The 19,090-nt window shown below is 39.7% G+C and overlaps 2 protein-coding genes across 5 annotated transcripts; one reads left to right on the forward strand and one right to left on the reverse strand.

The window, feature by feature from the left end:
* Positions 1 to 443: 443 nt before the first annotated feature.
* Positions 444 to 4,423, reverse strand: rabac1 (Rab acceptor 1 (prenylated)). The gene is made up of 6 exons (XM_063487463.1): positions 4,310 to 4,423; positions 2,828 to 2,972; positions 2,425 to 2,637; positions 2,166 to 2,263; positions 1,631 to 1,732; positions 444 to 1,377 (listed from the first exon to the last, which is right to left on the reverse strand). The coding sequence occupies exons 2-6, from the start codon at positions 2,947 to 2,949 to the stop codon at positions 1,289 to 1,291; spliced, it is 624 nt and encodes a 207-aa protein (XP_063343533.1). The 5' UTR covers positions 2,950 to 2,972; positions 4,310 to 4,423; the 3' UTR covers positions 444 to 1,288.
* A 361-nt stretch (positions 4,424 to 4,784) lies between these two features.
* On the forward strand, positions 4,785 to 18,802 carry dedd1 (death effector domain-containing 1). Of its 4 annotated transcripts, none has more exons than XM_063487462.1 (6): positions 4,785 to 4,862; positions 5,226 to 5,326; positions 6,817 to 7,337; positions 7,430 to 7,549; positions 8,060 to 8,200; positions 16,835 to 18,802. In XM_063487462.1, the coding sequence occupies exons 3-6, from the start codon at positions 6,866 to 6,868 to the stop codon at positions 17,239 to 17,241; spliced, it is 1,140 nt and encodes a 379-aa protein (XP_063343532.1). In that variant the 5' UTR covers positions 4,785 to 4,862; positions 5,226 to 5,326; positions 6,817 to 6,865; the 3' UTR covers positions 17,242 to 18,802. The 4 variants fall into 4 exon arrangements, with proteins under 4 accessions (XP_063343532.1, XP_063343529.1, XP_063343530.1 ...); XM_063487459.1 differs by having other exon boundaries at positions 4,786 to 4,862; positions 7,421 to 7,549; XM_063487460.1 differs by lacking the exon at positions 4,785 to 4,862 and adding an exon at positions 4,906 to 5,003 and having other exon boundaries at positions 7,421 to 7,549.
* The last annotated feature ends 288 nt before the right edge of the window (positions 18,803 to 19,090 follow it).

A 19,090-nucleotide genomic window follows, 5' to 3' on the forward strand; every position in this document is an offset into this window, starting at 1 on the left:
ATAATAGAATATCGATCGCTTGCCTTTGCCGCAGTGTGTAAGCGAGTGCTCCCGTGGACGAGTGTGTGTCTGACTGGGGCCCTCCAAGGTCATCGCTATGGCAACCTGAGCATGGGGTCCTTTCGCTGTGCTGTCACAGAGCACGGGTCACAGGGGTCACGTGAAAAGGGGGACAAGAGGGGGTTGGTGAGCGCTGCGGTGTTTGGTATACTGGAGGCAGAGGAGAGGAGCCACAAGGGCTGGAAGTGCCCTATTCCACTGTGTATTCAGACTGGAGCAGAATAATGAGAACATGTACAGACCTAAGTGTTGCCAAGGGACACCAAGTTCACTACAACTCCTGCTATGCATGCACAAACAAAAGTCAACTGTAGTAGCAACTTTAGAGGAAATAAATATGACTTAATTTGACACTGAATTAAAAAAAGAAAGAAAGCGAGAATTGGATAAACTGGCTTTACCTTAGGGGTTTATTGCACTTAGAAAATATAGATACAAAACACCCAACTTTTATCAGAATGTAAACGAACGATGAATTGCAATAAAGTATTTTACATTTATGTGACGTTACACCTCAAAGTTCCAAGCTAAACATGTATACATGCTAACAAGGAAATTATAAACCCGATGTAAAATACCATGATTAAGTACTGACCTTTAAAGATGTGTCATCATCAAGCCATCTATATAAGAAGCCTATCTGAATGACCAAACCTGCATTTGTATAATAATGATAATAATAATAATAAGTTTGTGCATTAGCATTAGATACAGTTTTAAAGCTTTAAATGGCACTTTCCTTTGGAAACAATCACAAATTCTCTTTAGAAGTGTAAAGATTACATTTATACATATTATTCAAATCAGAGAGAATGTATTATCCCAAATATCTACAGCAGAGAGCACAGCACAGATAGCCCATTAAGATATAAGCTGAGAAATATTGCAAGGAATGAAAGACTATTTTACACAAATGAGAGGCATCCAAGGTTTAAAATGAACATAGAAAGGCATATAATCTGCATTAATGTGTGGTTAGATTTATGTTCAGAAATCCATTTTTGTGCATATGGCAATTTATGTGCTTAAATGAGCTTCAAAAAGCTGTCAGTAACATGACAAGGTACATTCTTCATACCATGGTAAGGGGTTAAAACACAGGGAATACAGGATACACACAAGCTAAGGAACATATATATGAACAGCTCTTCCTGTGTGCAAACATATTTGCAGGGTCAACATGATGACTGATAGCCAACCGGCGCATGCTGATAGTTTAGCCTGGTCTTTATACGGGCTCCATGAGGAGCTCTTCCATGTCCGATCCCTCCAGCTCACGGAACGCAGCATGAGAGCCAATCACAAACAGCGTTGCTCCTGGGAAGATGAATTATAGCAGTATAAAATGGGCGTGAAGAGAAAGTAACAAAGAAGAAGGTTTTTCTTGCAATGCAAATGCATGAACAAGATTTAGGTTCCACTATTAGAGATATGTTAGCATTGCAGACAGCAGTGGAATATGTTCAATTATATTTCCAAAATCAGAAAAACACAATTTTTTATTTTTTATTTTTTAAAAACAAAGATTCAAAAGAGTAACACGGAACAAGTATAATGTGGTTTGGCTTACCAAGAACCCAAAACACAGCAGCGCCAGCTCCGGCCAACCAGAACACAGGCAGAGAAATGGCTCCAGCCAGACTCATCTGGTGAGGCGTAGTCAGCTCTTTGCCTGGTTCACATTAAAATTGAAGGTTTGAGAACACAAATTATGACAGCAATTAAAGATTCCATAAAAATGAAGATGTTTTATTTTCTCAAACTAAATCCTTACATAAATTTAGCTTATTCTTCACTAAACTGACATCTTTTGTGGTTTAGTTACATTACTGTTACTGAGAACTGTAATAGTAGAGAACAATAATTTGCGGGCGGAAATAGGTTGTTTCATTAACCCATTGATTTAATTTCACAACAATTTAAAGGAGGTAATAAATAAATAAATAGATGAATAAAGATATACAACTTAAAGTTTGATGTTTAATTATTCAAGCTAGGTTTATCTTAAAGTAGTTGGCCAGAAAACATTTATATTATTTGCCGGTGATTCAACAAGCAGGTATTTATGTGAAGGTGTCCGAGTTATTTGAGACACTTTTACTCACCGAGCACAACCAGTTTAGACTCCAAAGATTTGAGGTGAATGATGTAAAAGGCACCGGCAAACACAGCCAAGGCGATCAGTAGCATGGGCGAGCTGATGCTGAAGAGAGGAAACATCAACAGTCCAATCATTTATTACAGTGTATCAGCTGAAAATTTCATTTTTTTTGTTCTTTCTTTTTACTACCGCTTCCCTTTTTCCGTTTCTCATTGGCCTAACCAGATTTATGAGCTCCGAACAAAGTCGTGTTTTGGGCTTACATGCAGTAGAGGATAAGCCCCAAGAAGATGAAGGTGTAGTTGCTGTTGTAAATTTCCACATTTTTCACCACCCTCTTGCACAAGTCTCCAAAGTTGCGGGGTTTTGAAAACTTGCGCTGGTCTACAAAACTGGCCCAAGGTCGAATGGACAATCGGCGTTTGTCGAACCACTCTTTAGCCAAGCTAGCTGAGATGCCTTTGGGAAGCCAGAGCCTACGAAATAAGATGAAGACATTAAGAACCAGAAACATTAAGAGGAGTTATGACATGTGCAAAATTTATATTATCACTTGGTGGCTCAGTAAGCTTACAAACATTAGTAGCAGGTATGACAGATGCAGACGCACATGTCAGTTCTACTGTGTGATAAATCTGAGATAGACAAACACATTTAAACTCATACTTTGCCAGGATTCCTGTGCCTCCTGTGCCTGTGGGATGAGCATCCTCAGCTGTGAACAGATCTCCTGCCTTGCTGTCCATGTCCACTTGACAGTTCTCCCCCTTTGGCACTCCAGATAGCATGTACACAGTCTGCTGTGAGACAACTGCAAGGAAGAAAACACAGAATGTAAATACCAATTGAAAACATTTCCATCACTAATTCTCAAGTCCCTCTACAAGCAAATTTCACCAATGGATAGAAATGTCGAAATGCCACCAGGTGCTTATCTAGGCAGTTATTTTGATTCATTATCAAATTTTAATTTTCATCAAATTGTAAAAACTTCCAAGACTCAAAAAGACAAAACATGAAAAAAAAAAACCACTACAAGCAAACTGACTTGGTCTCAAGATAAGGTTGAAAGAAAAAAAAAAAGCTTTCTTCCCCTACACAACAACACTGGTGGATGAAGTAAGACTCATATAGATTTAAAGTTATGATTCTCTGACTCATACTTTTGCTGCCAATGCCTTTTATTTTTTGTTATTCCTGAGCAGCTCATTTAAAAAAAAGTATTTTAAGCTTGACTATAATAAACCTCAATTAGCAAACCAGATTAAATTTATTTAAGGGGTGCCAGTTTGTTTTTATATACACACAAAAAATCCTGCTATGCAATTTTACACATACGTATGATGTTGACTCCCAATAGACGTTTATATTGAGCAACATAAGTTGTTTTAAATCATCATATTATAACACCAAAATCTGGGCATGAAACTCAGTAGAAGTAAGACAGAATACATGTGACTGAAAGTGAGGCAGACGTAACAGTGAAGCTGGAAGGAGTGGAGGCTCAGAGCAGGGTCATGGATGTGGAGGATATAATCAGTGAGATAGAGGGAAATGATCTGCTGTGTTTACCCCTAAAGAGAACAGTCAAAAGGCACCACTTAATTGATTCCCTCTCTTTGTTTATCTCCAGATAAATGGTTAACTAAAGTATTTATAAACAGGTCAGCCAGTGTAGAATGAAGTTCGTGACCAACACCAGTTTTTATATTCCTGCATTTCTCAATACTGTCATTTCCAGAGGTTGAAGAAACAACACTCAAAAGACCGAGCTTAGCAACAGTAGGCAGAGGAAAATGTTCGTCAGCAAAAGGGCTTGGTCAATGCCACATCATTAAACATACGTCCGGATGTTCGACAGCACAATTTCCAGGGCATATTCACTTATTTTATTTTTAATTTGGAAAGTATCCTAACTGAATGGCATTTCTAAACCCCGGTATGTAGTCCATCATAACTCCCAGTTGTTCTTAATAACTCTTGGTTGTTCAAATACTGTCGCAGCTAGCTTCTCTGCTAAAAACCACTCCAGCCGAAGCGGATTTATGATTTTATCGTAGCCCAACTTTACACACCTAATTAAAATAAACCGAAAAAAAGAACAATATCAACTGCCAAATTTACAATGGTTTAATTACATATACTTACAGCAGGAGATGAGTTTAATGGGACTGCCTCAGACCTTTTGTTGCTGTTTTAGTTTACGGATATGATGTGGCTCTTATTTGCCTTCCTTGTTGTTGTTCCTAGCTGCCTTGGTTCCAAACACCGCCACCTACTGACGGCATCCAGCAGTTTTCCCTCTGCTATGTTTGGGTGTAGCCTGCTGCAGTACATATATTCTTGTGCTTATATGCTTATGGACACTTCGCTGCAAAGCTCGCTTAAAGTACTGCTTTGTTTTTTGTTTTGGTTTTTTTTCCACGTCGAAACTAAAAAAGTAAAATAAAAAAAACAAAGGGGGAGGGGGCGCCTTTGAATCAGCTGTCTTTACTGACTTGATCAATACAATAAAGTGACTGTTTATGAAAAACTGTCTTCAGATCAGTTCATAAAAGACTAGCAGATCAGCGAGAGCAAAAACGTGACTGGGCGTCGCCGTGGAAGTCAGGGGGCTGTGATTGGTCAATTCCTCAGCGTTGACGTAGTGCAGAACTGCACGTTGCTGTGGAAGTTACTAGATCGTTCAACCCACTCGGAGGTGAGTCGCCCCTAGTTACTTTGGGTTTCTTGATTATTATCGCGTTAAAATGCTTTGAATATTAATCTACTGGTGCATTTTTTCACGTTTTCATGTATGTGACCCAATGCTCGTCGATACTACAGCCAATTTATAGCTGAAGTAAGCTAATGTTAGTAGCTAGCAAGCGAAATCCATTTCTGTCCTTTGTATTTATCGCTAATGCATACAGAGGAAAAATATATATTTTTTAATCCTATAGTTACTGTTATATGTTTCAGTGCGTATATAGAAATGTAGCACACCTGTTAATTTCAGGTTTGTTATTTTGCTAAACCGCTGTTTGCATTGCAGTTCTTGATGTTTGTTATGCTTTTTCCACAGACAAACGTGACTGGTTACATAACTTGTCAAAGGGGAAAATTTTGCTCCACCGGTTGTTACTGGGCGTCTGAAGAACGGCTACTATCTTTGGCTTCCAACTGGTTAGTGTATGTTTCTGAACGTGAATGGAAATAAAGTGGTCGTAAGGGGGTTCTCCGTTACGTGTTTAAAAACTGTTTCGAGCTGAGGGTGAAAATGGCGAAAATGGCAAGGACTGCTGAGCTAGCTGATGCAGCCATATAATGGTAGAGACGAGAGAACGGGCGTAACGCTGCAGTATTACGCCAACATGATCATTGACTGTGTTACATAGCACAAACGGCTTGCTGTGTTTTATAGATAAATACAGTTTAATGGTTAATGCAGTTTATATGTAGCTACACGGGATTTGTGGCGTTTTATAGCTTAAACAGCGACACAGATGACATTGTTTAGTGCAATGTATGTAATGCAATAAAAGTAGGAGTATAGAACATGGAAGGAACTCGAGGTCAAACCTGTTAAATGAGAACTGCAGCCTTTACAGGAACGCTGAGTACAATGCATTATGTGTACATAGATTACAGGGGTTTTCCTGGCTCAGAACAGGCCTTTAGGGGAGGCTGACTATGCACATACATACGATTGATCCACTAATTGTTAAAGAAAACCTGACCCCCCCCCCAAAATATATTACTGTACACTGGGTGGGGCTGACTATCTTTTACATTTGATGGTTGATGCTGGCGTTTTTACCTTTTCCCCCGCTATACTTTAAATCCAAAAGTTTCTCATACAAAATAAGTCCATACTTTTCAGTTGAAACATTTTATTTCGTTGCTGTTTAATGTTGTTGTATACAAACACTGATGGTCATTTTCACAGCTGAGGCAGCTGGCGGTGTGTAAAATGTTGTTGTGCTGTTGTTGGTAATGGTTAGGTAATAATATTTTGGACATATCATCTCTCATAAAGTGTTTGCTTGCCGCAAATGACCAGCTGAAAAGTAAAAATGTCAACAAATGCAGTGAAAACAGCCCTGTTTCTCTGACATCTTGTCCAGCTACCTAGTTATTACCTGAAGAAGATGTCAATGTCTCACTAAAAGCTTCATCATCCATTGGTTCGATTAGTTATACTTTGGCTACAGTTACGCTAGAGTTAAAGCTGCAGGTCCTCTAGTGAATTTGGCTTTCAGGCTAGAAAATATGGTAAACTCTTTAGCTTTAGATCTATTTTTGTTTGACCAGGTGCAAATGCAGATTAGATGTGTTGCTTTGGACTTTGCACTACAAGTGTTAGAGAGAGTTTTGAAACATGTAACCAGACCTGAAAATGCTTTCAGCATTCCACCGCTACCATTGCCCTGTCATTTGTTCCTCTTCAGTATGTAGCAGGATTGACATCTTGCTTTCTTTCTTTCACTAACCCAGATTTTTTTTTCTGGTACCAGAATTTGGTGCTGATTAACAGTAGTACTGACATATTTTGGTCAGTTCCCTCAAAAGTACCAGCTCAGTACCGAACCCTACTTATCTGGTTTATATGGTTAGTCGGATGTATCTTGTTAGACATTAAAAAACTTTAATAGTAATTGTATTTGTTTTTGTAGTCTTATCACTGGCTGAAAAGTGGGAAAGGTCCATAGCCAAATCCTGACCATGGCTGCAGTGCATCATCAAGGGTACCCGCTCAGGGATTCACTGTACTGGGATGAAACAGAGTGCCTCAATTACTATGGGATGTTGTCTCTCCATGAAGTCTTTGAAGTAGTTGGTTCTCAGCTGACAGAGACTGACATTGAAGTCCTGTCATTCCTTCTGAATGAAACTTGCTCCGCGACACATCCTCTCGATCCAGCAGGCTGGACAGTTGAACCCCGTGAGGACAATCCAGATGATCCAGGTGTGGCCCCAAGTCCACAGCTGCTAAAAGCATGGCAGCAATTAAAGCCTACGGGGTCACAGCAGCCCTTTTTGGACCCAAAACCCAAGAGTGGCCTTGAGCTGTTGCTACAGCTCGAGAGGAGAGGATACCTTAGTGATGGAAACCTGGCACCACTACTGCAACTTCTAAGAGTCCTTACCCGTCATGACCTGCTACCCTTAGTGTCCCACAAAAAAAGGAGGACAGGTGAGGATCTTGAGATTATGTCCTGCTGTAGTTGATCTCAAATAGTTTGCCATTATGTGTTGTGTGTTTTTTATGCTTTTCAGTTTCTCCAGAGAGAATTGGACAGAGGTATGAGATAGAAAGCACAGAGTCGGTGTGTACTTCTGGAATAAGTAGCAGCTGCAGGGAGACAGAAACTCCTCTTACATCTTTTGCACATCAATTAGAAACTGGTAAGTTTACTGCTCTTTAGTATTTGGCCAACCCGAAGTACGTTCTTAAGCTGATTAATGATGATTTGAAAACGTGTGTGTGTGTGTGTGTATACCAGATTTTTTGTGGTTCAGAATTGGCCTTCTTTGGCCTTATTGACTCTGCTTATATGCAAAATGTGTTCCTCTACCATTAAGGCATTGAAGCTGCTACTTTTTTCCCCACATAAATTGGTGCCTTTTGTGCATTTCTGACTATTATATATGTCAGTGATTATTACCCTAATTAAAATAATAATATTTGAAAAATAATTTTTGGTGGTTAAAAAAAACCTTCTTTTTTTTTTTTTTTTGATCGGTGTCTTGTGTGGGGAAGAACACTGTGTACACACCATGATCTTAACAGGGATTTTTCTTGTTGAGAGTTGTGATCAAATATCAGCAGTAAAATTTGGATGAAAAGCTAAAAATAGTCCTTTGCTGTTATTTTTGTCTTGCATTCCTGAACTCAGTCAATATGTTTTCTGTCAGGTATTTACACTCCTGTGGCTGGGCCATGTGCAAGTAGGCGGAGGAAGAAGAGGGGAAATGGCTGGAGCCGTAAGTCCAAGAAAACAAGCAGGCAAAGTCAGCCTCTGCCTCCACCACCAGCGCCACAAAAAGTGTCCTGTGGTAAGTGCAACTCATGCATTTTCAAAGTGTCTTTCTTTTTATTTTTTTTTTTGTTTTTTCTCTTGTCTTCTGTGGTACCTTCATCCTGCTATTTACCCCTGCTGCTCATTTTTCCTTCTTTAAACAGACGAGAATATAATTTTCGGCCTATTAACACCTCCCTGGCATCATCATATTTCCTGTTTAGTTTCGTCAATTCTGATGTTGTTTATCTATGCTAAATCTCGAATGCCAAAATGTTGTTATTATTTTTTTCGTTGTCACACCAAAATGCATAAAAGCATCAAGTTCATGCTTAAGAACATTCGTGTTTAAAAGCTAGCATACAGTTTAACATGTTATTTGTAGACTTAGGAGAAATGGACAGATTAAATAGCAGTAGGGATGGGATTTGATAAGAATTTAGTGATTCCGATTTCTTTATCGATTTTGCTTATTGATTCAGTTCCTTATCGATTTCTCATTGCCTCCACTTTGAGAGTCGCCAGCACCTCTAAGCAGCATATCAAATACATGCAAATTAATTGCGTACGTAATTAACTACGTGGTGAAATGTTTGTGCATGTTGGAGGCATTTCCCCTCTTTATTGTGATCAGTGTTGGGGTCACTACTCAAAAAAATAAATTTAAAAAGTTGTTGCACATATTACACAGAACACTTTTCTTAAAAGTAATGCAGTACGTTATTTAATTACTTCCAGGAGAAAGACATTTGTTATACTACTTGTTACATTACTTTAATGTTACTCTGTAAAACGATCTGAAACTCACCGTCTCATAATCACCATTTAACAATACAGCTTCACACACCAACACAAATCCTAATGAGGACAAACGTGATCTTTCTCTTAGTATTTAGGTATGAACACAAAGCCAACAATGCAAGTCAAAGATAAAAAAACCATCACCAAGAGACTTTAAAGCGATCGTCTTGGTGATTCCGCTGTAGAAACATGAACGGGTAGAAACGGAGACTGCAGTATGACTGCTCATCAGTTTGTTACCTGTTGAAGTTCAGCGGTGGCTGGCTTCACCATAACTGATGGCTCACTTTATCACGGCGCTGGGCTCGAGTCAGCATTCACTCAGCTTTAGCATCACTCTGAGTTCCTCTTAGCTTAGCGTTAGCATGCTGTGCTTGCGAAATGTTGAAGTTGCGTTAACAGTATAAGGCAGTTGTTTCTGTCCCAGTCTCCACTTTACCATTGCACTCTCATCCTTTTATGCAATAAAAATAAAAGTAATGTCCATATTCACGCCGTAAACTGCGCTACTGTTTTCCTCCTCTGACACACAAACTAAATCAGCTGAATGTAGCAAGAGTGCAAGAATGGATAAGCAGGGTCGATAGGCAGGCAGACTAACGATTTGAAGGAAGGTAGACTACTGGGAACCAGTTCTCTACAAGAACCAGTTCTCGATTCCCATCCCTAAATAGCACAGAGCGGTACACTAGATTCACACCTACTTATAAATATATGGAAGATGGTGTGCTTGCAAAGGCCACTGTACTTTACCTCTTTCTGGAGCTGTACAGAGTCCAAACATGTTCCAGGGTTGAGGAAACTTTTATTTTTCTTCTGTTTTGTTTTTCAACACAGTGTCACATTTGGTGAAAAATCCGGACTGCAATATTGCCTAAAGCTCTCTGTGCTGCACAGACCACAGCTCTCATACTTTTTATGTTAGTACCAAATGTGCTTGGAAATCCTAGAGCTACTTTTAAGTCTGAGAACTCAATGTGATGCGCTTCCCTTTGAGTTTACTGACATCATCCCTATGGGGTTTTTTTTTAAAGCAGTTCCACATTATGTTTTTGTTGGTACACTATGATCTTGTTGAGACTTAATGATAACCCTTTAACTGTCGTTTTTAAACATACAACATCAGAGTTTTGCTGCCTTATCAGTTTCTCCCTGTGGGAGTCCTTTACATTCTTTTCCCTTCATTCCACCTCTCTTTTCTCTAACCTTTTGTACTGTGTTCAGCTGCTGCTGTTGATAAGAATGCAGACTGGTAGGCTGTGTCTTGTCCTTTTTGTTTTTTCCCTTTTCTTTCAATATAAGTGTCCAGTCCAGTCCAATCACTACCAGATACAGCCATTGTTCTGCTTTATTGCTAAGCTTGAACCAGAGTGGTTCTGACAACTGTCAAACCTTACATATCCCCCCAAAATCACTTTTTAGCAGTTGTTTGAAACTGTCTTAACGCCACTGAAAAGCTGCACTATGTAATCCATTGTCAACGTTCTTGCCCATATTTCCACTACTACCTGCCTTTAATAAATCAATGGCAGTTTGTCTTGGTACAAAAAGACAGAGATAACACTAACATCAGTTTCCCTTTGTGTGAAGTTTGCTTAGTCATTCATGTAGACTTTCCCAAACTTCTTTTGAATGTCCATCTTTGCCTGTTGGTCAGAAATATTCATTACAACAAAAGCCCGATGATTCTCACTTCATTCCAAAAAATAAAAAAAATAAAAGAAGAAGAAATCATTAAGGACAGCCTTTCTTAGCTACTCAGGATGAGTGATGTGCCTGTGACTATGAACTGTTGCTGTCTTGACTCCACATTTGATTCCACCAGGTTGACTCAAGAATGTGACTCAGATCGAGTAACCTAAGACACAATGGATCATGGAGACTGAGGAACAAAACAAAAAAGTCTGTCACTCCACTCTGTCCGCACATACTGCAGTGTGCGCGATCAACTCAGTCATGCGCTCTCTCACAAGTCTGGGCCGATGCCTAAGGTAAAAGAGGCTCTCCCCCTTGTTACAGCAGGGGTTGGTGCTGCCACTTTGCTCTGTATATGATGCTTGTGTATCATAATGTAGCTGCTCCTTACCCTGTCTCCCTCAGAAAACATAATCTGCTTTAACAGAAAAAAATCATCCTGTAATGTTCTCTAGTCTTGTGCACTGTGGAAGAAAAAAAAGCTTCTATTTGAGATTTTAGCTTCCTGCCTATTTCTGACAAGAGTTATTGGTGTCAGTGTTTCACAGAACTACCAGAGTCCTCAGCAGTAAGCCTCAAACCCAAAGACTGTACAGTGATCTTGGGAAAACCTTGAGTCAGTTTGATTTTACTCAAACCATACCAAAAGGGGAAGCGTGTAGCGAAAGTATTTTAAATTCCCCAATATTTGAAATCACGGGAACTTAACATATTTTCACAAATATGTCCAGCAGAAATTCCAGTAAATGTGAGTAAGGCTTGGGAAAAGAATGAAACTAACCTCTTCCAACCAGATGACCAGATGCTTTATATGGGCAAGAATATGACATTGAATTAGGCATAGCTGAAAACCTTTAGCTGTAAAGAAAACTAAACTGTTAGCCACACTGACAACATAGCCACTCATCACCTTGTCTAACCTTAATTTATGTACACAACCTGGGAAACCAATGCAGCACAGTTCAATCTTACAGGAAAATTAAGTTGGCAGCGTAGTATCCGAGGAAAAATACAGCAAGTATGTGTACTGTCAGAGTCAGTCTGTCCTCCATTTCAGAGCTGCCATTTCAGATTTTCCTGCAGAACTTTCCACAGTTAATTAAACTTTTCATCGTATGAAGGGTGGTGAATGCCTTCGTTGTACAACAGCCAGTTCTCTCTCAGGAAAGACCTAATTGGTCAGTCTCTAGTCATGGGCTAAAGCCTAAAAAGAGAGCTGAGAGAAGTCGCACAAGTCTAGTTTTGTCTTGGACGACCTCAAATTAAAACATGCAGAAAGATTATTGTGGAAGCTTACAGAAAAATGTCTGCTTAACTTTGCTACTTTAATAAAATTCAGTAGCCTGTCAAGGAAGCCACCAGACTTAAAGCAAATTGCTCCAGCCTACTATTGTTCAGTCTGAATGATTCATATTCTGAAATGGCCACGGTGCACCAGCCCTGACCTTTGCTCATGTTAGACGGTGGAGTTTCTAAATTTTATTAAAGAGGATGACACCAGATGAAATCATGGAGGTTTTTAGCTGTGGTGAAAGTGTCAGTAGTAATGCAGAAGTGAAAGCTGTTCTGGTCATTTATAAAGAAAACGTAATGTCTGATGCCTAACCCAAACAGAGATTTAGGTTATATTTGACTGAGGTCATGATGAGAAAAATTAGGATTTACAAAATAAAATTAGAACGAGTACACTGAAGAGTTTAACTCTGATTGCAAAGTGGAAACAGAAATGTGTTGGACATGTTTGTGAAAGTACGAGTCAGCACTGCATATGAACCCTTTGGAGACGTGCAAGGCTTATAAATGGCTGCCCTGTGAATTGAACTGACTCATATTATTTTGGCAAACTGAAACATCACGATGCCAGTTCTGGATGCTCAAGGGACAAAAAAAAAAATCCTAATTGGGCATAGAGTCCTGTTCTGTAAGGCTATGTATTCAATTGCACCAAATCTAAAATGGCTGCCAACAGACAGCTCTTTAAAAAAAAGAATAAAATGTCCATGTAACCTTTACTCAAGCCTTTCTGGGGAAAATCACCGAACAGTGCTCTGCTGAAGGAAGCTCATGCTGTATCTTATCTCTGTGCCCTGTAAGAGCCCAGGTGTGCGTTTGTCAAGACGGAGCAGAGATAGATAGGGCAGTTCAGTCCAATGCTGGCCCATAGCATTTGAACAGACCTCAAATACTCTTTCTTGTCACCATTCATCATCTCTTAGATCATTTTCAGTGAAGTATCTCAATTACATTCTGACAATGACAACTGCTGTTACAAATGTCTTAAAGGTGTTTGCACATTTAGCTCAGTAGTGTTTTTGTGTCTAAATGGGGTGCTTGTGAAGGCCCTTCCTTGGTTTAATGGGCACTGTTGATTAACAGTGCGGCACAAAAAAAGGGCCGGAAGGTAAGGTTAAGACATTTGGTCAAGGTAAGGGTAATCCAAGTATCCCACTTAGATTTTACCTTGTTATAGTTCAGAGCAGTAAATGCATTTCTGAGCTGATTAATTTGCCAATACAAACTATTGGCCTTACTGAAGCCTCGTTAAAACTAAGAAGTGACTGCTGTGCCATGCCTGCTTGATGTTGGGGGAGGAACAGTCCATTTAACCACTATGCAACCCACTTGTGCTTGTCTGTTTCTCTCCTTTGTCTGTGTTCGCAGTTCTAAACAGAGCACCCTGTGTGTCAGGAAAACTATATCCTCACACACAAAGAGAAGGAGAGAATGAACAGTAAATATTCAAACTACACAAAACGGTACAGAGGATTTATGTTTTTTTGTTTTTTTAAACTATAGGGAAAAAGTTCTTCAGGCAGACACAGATATTTTGCCTGTCTCTCAATACCCCCCTAACTCTCCACTCTCTTGGTCAGTTGTTCAACAGAAAAACGGATCGATAAAGAGTTGAAGCTCTCCGTGCCAAGTGACTCCTCGTAAATGGGTACTTAAACTTTTTCTCTTTTTTTTCCCCCCCCTCCTTTTGGTGGGGTGAGATGAGGAGCCAAACGGACTTGGTGTTTAAAGTGAGAAAATGAAAGCTGTGGTTCCTAATGTCCTGTCTAAGTGGATGTCTCTATGTGTGATGAAGCGTGAAGTGCTCTGTAACCCTAACAAAATGACTATCACTGTGTTCCTGTGCTTTTAAATGGCCTCCTCCTCACTGTCACTATCTCTGCCTCCATCCTCCTCCGTATGAAATGGGAAGGCAAAATGGAGGACATCCATAAATAGAGTAATTGCATGAAGGGCAGGTGTTTATTGTACCCTCAGCCCTCACACACTCTATAATGATCCAAAAAGGTCAAATTGTTAATGGTGCTTGAACTTCATATTTTCCTCTGTCCATACTGAATATTGTATAAAGTTAGATTATGTGTAGTCTGTTTAATCTTCTATGATAGTTCACACCTCAAAATACAAAAATGCTCAAACTGCAAATTTATCCATGTGCTTGCCACAACGGTAGATACGTAATCTTTTTTATATAACTTCATTAAATCACAATGGATACTCTTGCTAGTGATCAACAAGTGTGAGTTTCGAAGTCAACACAAATCTGTTGGGGTGAAAAACTGTAGCTTTGTGTTGAAAACGTATGTGACTCGGACTGCAGCGGGTTTCCTTCAGGATTTCTCAGGAGTTTTGCTGCATTCAATTTACCCTCTACCTTCACAAGCTGCTGCAGCGAAGCCTCCACACAGCATGACGCAGTCACCATCACACTTGTGGGGATAATGTGTTTGTAGTGGTGAGGAGTTACTGACTTGTGAAAGCAGTGGGCAGAATTCATAAAATAAGCCTAATTCCACGTGGATCCTCCACTTTTGTAATGCCAGCTTCCTCTACAGTAGCCCGCTGGTTTTATAGGTAGTGTTTCCATGTCAGCTTTAGGATTGTGTAGACTTCCTGTAGACGTCTTGGTGCTCTTCTTCACTAAATGTTGCACAAGTAGAGTGTGCTCTATAGAGATGAGCAATTTTTTTCATGATATTAAACTGATGAGCCATGTAACTTAGCTTTTCTCTAAGTAATACTTTAGAGTGACAAATCACTCAAGTGTTTGTAATGCATTTATAGTACTAGCCTAACTTTTTTTAAATATTAAATGAACATATAAAGGGAATGAATAGTTTTTACAGATGTTTTACATTCTATGATGATGATCTTTGGTGCAACAGTTTTTCTATGTGTCTGGCTTCTGTATTGCCAATTAATTTACCAGAAAAGTTAGTTTAGTCTAACATAATTTATTGAAACATTGTAACACAGACATGATTTAATAAACAAAACTTGAACTATAATCGAAGGTTTCTTTAAAAATTCTTGACATTTTATACTTTTGTACCATAAATCCCTTTTGAAGAAAACATGCTTCCTTCATTCAAATGATTTTCATGTAAAAACTACACATTTTAAACATGGCTTAAAATGTGTCGATTTAGTGTCCCCTTGTAACCAGTCGTCTGTTTTTATAGTAATCTAATTACAGACTTGTGGGGCATGAATGCAAAGCCACTGTTTGCTTATTGCTCTTCTACAAATGTTAAGAGATGCAAAATCAATGGTTTAATTCAACATTTGCATTTCTAATGTTGGCATTTTCCAAACTTTATCCCTCTTGAGTCTCGCGCCATTCCCTATAGCCCCAAACAAAACATGGCTGCAAGAGGGGTCGATGTGACTCTCAAGTTGAAACGTGTGTTAAAGTGTACACTAATCCTCTGGTACATACATGAAGAAGAGTTCAAGACAGTCTCTTGTAATCATGCTTACCTTATACTCTGGGTTTTTGTCAGAGGCAAGCGTGAGTTTATTAGAAGTACCTCTGGGTCCATTTCATTCAAACATTTATTGTCATGTGACCATGTGCTGCTTATTCCTTCAAAATTAAGTATTTCATGTTGTAGCATTTAAAGCTGATTTGATTTTTTTTCCTTTGAGCCATTTTGTTTATTTTTAGTCACAGTGCTCCTTTTGTAAGTTTTTTTTTTTTTTTTTTTTTTTTTCCTTCCTTATTTACTTCATAAAATTTCATCATGCATTCAGATGCAAATATGAAAAAGCAGCTTCTGCACATGAATTCAGTGAGACTCTTAATGCGAATGTTTCTGGAAGAAATGTTGCTGGTAAATACTGTTTACATCTGCTAAAGGGGTTTGAATGGGAGAAATGGATTTTTGTTGCAGCAAAAGTCGTCAGAAGCTGATTTCCCACTTGGAGCTCTGGAATAATGACATGGGAGATGATCTCAGCGTTGCTCTTGCTCAGTACAGTATGTATCCTCTAATCTTTCTCGCTGTGCTGTTGCATGACCACCAATCCTGTTACTACGGAACTCCAGACGCTATCTATTCTCAGCCTTACCCATTTTGATCTGAATGAATCTGCCTTTATAAACACCTGTCAGGAACAAAAGCCACTCCCGGGCTTGGCACTGCTGAGTTGTTTTTGTTACCCCCGCTGCGATATTTGCTCAGGGTGCCAAGTTCATTTAATCATATTCGGTATACAAACGCTACAGCCGTGATTTATGAGGACCATGCAGGCTGTCGTACAGAAAATTCTCATGCACCAGCGTCTTCTGATTCAGTCATGTTGCTAAAAACCATAAGTACTTAAAAAGGAATTGTCCATCCAAAAAAGAAAAGGGATCTACACAGCCGGATGAGCTAAAGACGATTTCTCTCAGTGCTCTGAATATCTTTCACTGAAACAGACGAGAGGGGCTTGTAGCTGTATTGAGCACAAAAGTTCACATGGGTTGGTCTAAGTCCATTGCCCTTCGTAAATAATTTGCCCTGTTCCACCACCGTATTCACTTACTTTGTCAGGATTTGGTAAAATCAAATATTTAAGTCCAGTTAGTAATCCTACAATCTCTTTTTGCTTGATGTCTTGCACAAAGTTGAATGAGCCATCTTTTAACATTGTTGTCATGTTTGTTTCTTTCTCTCCCTCGTCTTTGTTTCAACTTCATCACCCCTCCTTTTCTGTCATGGGCCTATCCATTCTTTTCTCTTTTTTTTTTTTTTTTCATTGTTTTTTTTTCTGGGTAACCTTCATTTTCCTCCTTCCTTTTTCACTTCCCCTCTGCTCTCCCTACCATTACTCTCTCTCCTCACTGCCACTCACCCTTTTGTCCATCATTACTTCCTCCTCCCTCTGCCATTATCAGACATCCGCCTGCGTGTCCGGGCGGAATACCTGGAGCACGAATCGGCACTACGCAACGGCGTCGCCTCGGACAAGCGGCAGCCACTGGAGCGGCAGTTTGAGTTGTTCAGTCAAGCGAGTTCGCTGCTGCGTGCCAGAGACCTGGGATCCATCGTCTGCGACATCAAGTTCACGGAGCTGGCCAACCTCGAGGCTTTCTGGAGTGACTACCTGAGCGGAGCTCTGCTGGAGGCCCTGAAGGGAGTATTCATCACGGACTCTCTGAGGAACGCAGCAGGCTCCGAAGGCGTGCGCCTGCTGATCAGTGTGGACCAAGACGACTACGAGGAGGGCCGAAGGCTGCTGAGAGCTAAGAAAATGATGTCATCCAGTAATGATGGGCACCCAGAGACTCACTGGGATTCATAAACTGATCAGACTCTCTGGGGTGTATTATATTAAACTTAAAGAAGAGAAAAGGGAGGAATGTAATTAATAATGGGTACAGGCAAGCTTGGAAGCATTTGAGGTCTCCATTTGTAGTTGCATTCCATTTAACGACCACTAGATGGCAGAACTCACCATTGGTTCTTTTGTGTTCGTAAGGAGCCTTTCTTTTTTCTTTTTTCCTTTTCTTTTTTTAAGAACTGTCAAATTTTAGTTGGAAGTGTATTATTTGTAAATGAAATATAAATAATAATGTATCACTGTATTTTTTTTTTCTTTGGATTCATGCACAGGTGCTACATCAGGATGACACAGGATATATTGAGATTTTTTTCTTAGTCTCTGAGAACTGGAACAAGCAAGCCTGTGTCACCAGATCAAGTGGTAAGCCCCTCACAGCTTTATCTGTCTTACAAAATAGGGTTAAAGCAACTGGGCTACCACAAATGATATAAAATACTAAGTTTTGGTTGACACAAACACATAAAGCACATGGGTGTCCCTACCTCCTTATTTAACTAACTTTTTTTTTTTTAACGTGTAAGCATGGACATTTCAGATTCCAGCATGAGTTTGAAATTCCCAAATCCAAAAAGATCAATTTAACCAGAATGTCAAGATTGACTGTTGGATACTTCTTTGGGGGTTTGGAAAATAATAATAGCTTTAACTGACAATTATTTTTATTGGATTCTGTTAAAAGTATAAAGTAACCTGCCAATAAAAGTTTCTGGTCTTCAAAGAAAAAATTAGATGTGGAAAAGTGGGCTGCTCTCACAACAGATTGACCCAACTTTGGAGAGAGTCCACGTTTATATCTAGATAACAAACACTGGAATTTCCAGCCCTGTGTACCATGATAACCCAACTTGTGATTGCTGTGGTCAGTGGATACAGCAGTTGCCAGTAGATGACAGCAGTGATTAGGGCTGGGTCTCAACAGACCATGGAAGATTCATCATCACAAGCTTGTCAACGGCAGCCCGGATAATGCAACGGTGGCTTGTGTCCGGGCTTCCAGCAAGGCCTCAGCAAGTGCTTCTCTCAGCAAGTAAGGCACAGGACAGTGCATCGGTCAATAGAAGTGATGTTGGGGAGATCAAAATCAAAAGTGCACATCCCAGCTCCACTCAGCCCTGCTATGTAGGCCCAGTAGAGTGGCTCATGGACAGCTGTCGACTCACCCTGCTGGAACTAATGCCTGGACTTCACTCATAGAAGACGATCAATAAGCCCCTTCACTCTAAGTCCCTTCATACAGGCACGACTTAAGCAGGCAGACACTGTCTGAAATGTAGGTCTCTGCAGGACCGGGCACAGAAAGGGACAATGGACAGATTTCCATGTTTACTTTTGTGTGTATTTGTTAAAGGAATTAATTAATGTGTGTTTGTATTGTTTCATGAGAAGAAAAAAGATTGATTCAATCAGGGGAACATTTTTGTTAAAGAAATTTACTTTATCAAGGTCAATTCTTTTTGTGGAAATCTTTATAAATAAGAAATAATTTCCTGTGAATAATAAAGGGTTTTGATGGCCTAAAGCTGTTTACATTTATTACCTGTTTGCGTCTCTGAAACTATCACCACTTGTAATCTGAAATTGTCTCCCAACTCTGAGGTTATTTTGAGCAGTTGTTTGAAAATTACGTGCCCTCCCCTGAAATGGTCTGAAGTGCTCTACTGAATGCAGGTCATCGTGGATCAGGTCCTTAATTATTTCTTGCTCTAAGATATCGGCATGATGAAACCCAAGAATGGCGTGTACCTCCAACATGTTAGTAATTCAACTGCTGTTTCTGGTTCGGCCACTTTAATTTCTTCTTCCATTT

The sequence above is a fragment of the Pelmatolapia mariae genome, linkage group LG10_11 (genome assembly GCF_036321145.2).
Source record: "Pelmatolapia mariae isolate MD_Pm_ZW linkage group LG10_11, Pm_UMD_F_2, whole genome shotgun sequence".
In the NCBI taxonomy this organism is placed as follows: Eukaryota; Metazoa; Chordata; class Actinopteri; order Cichliformes; family Cichlidae; genus Pelmatolapia; species Pelmatolapia mariae.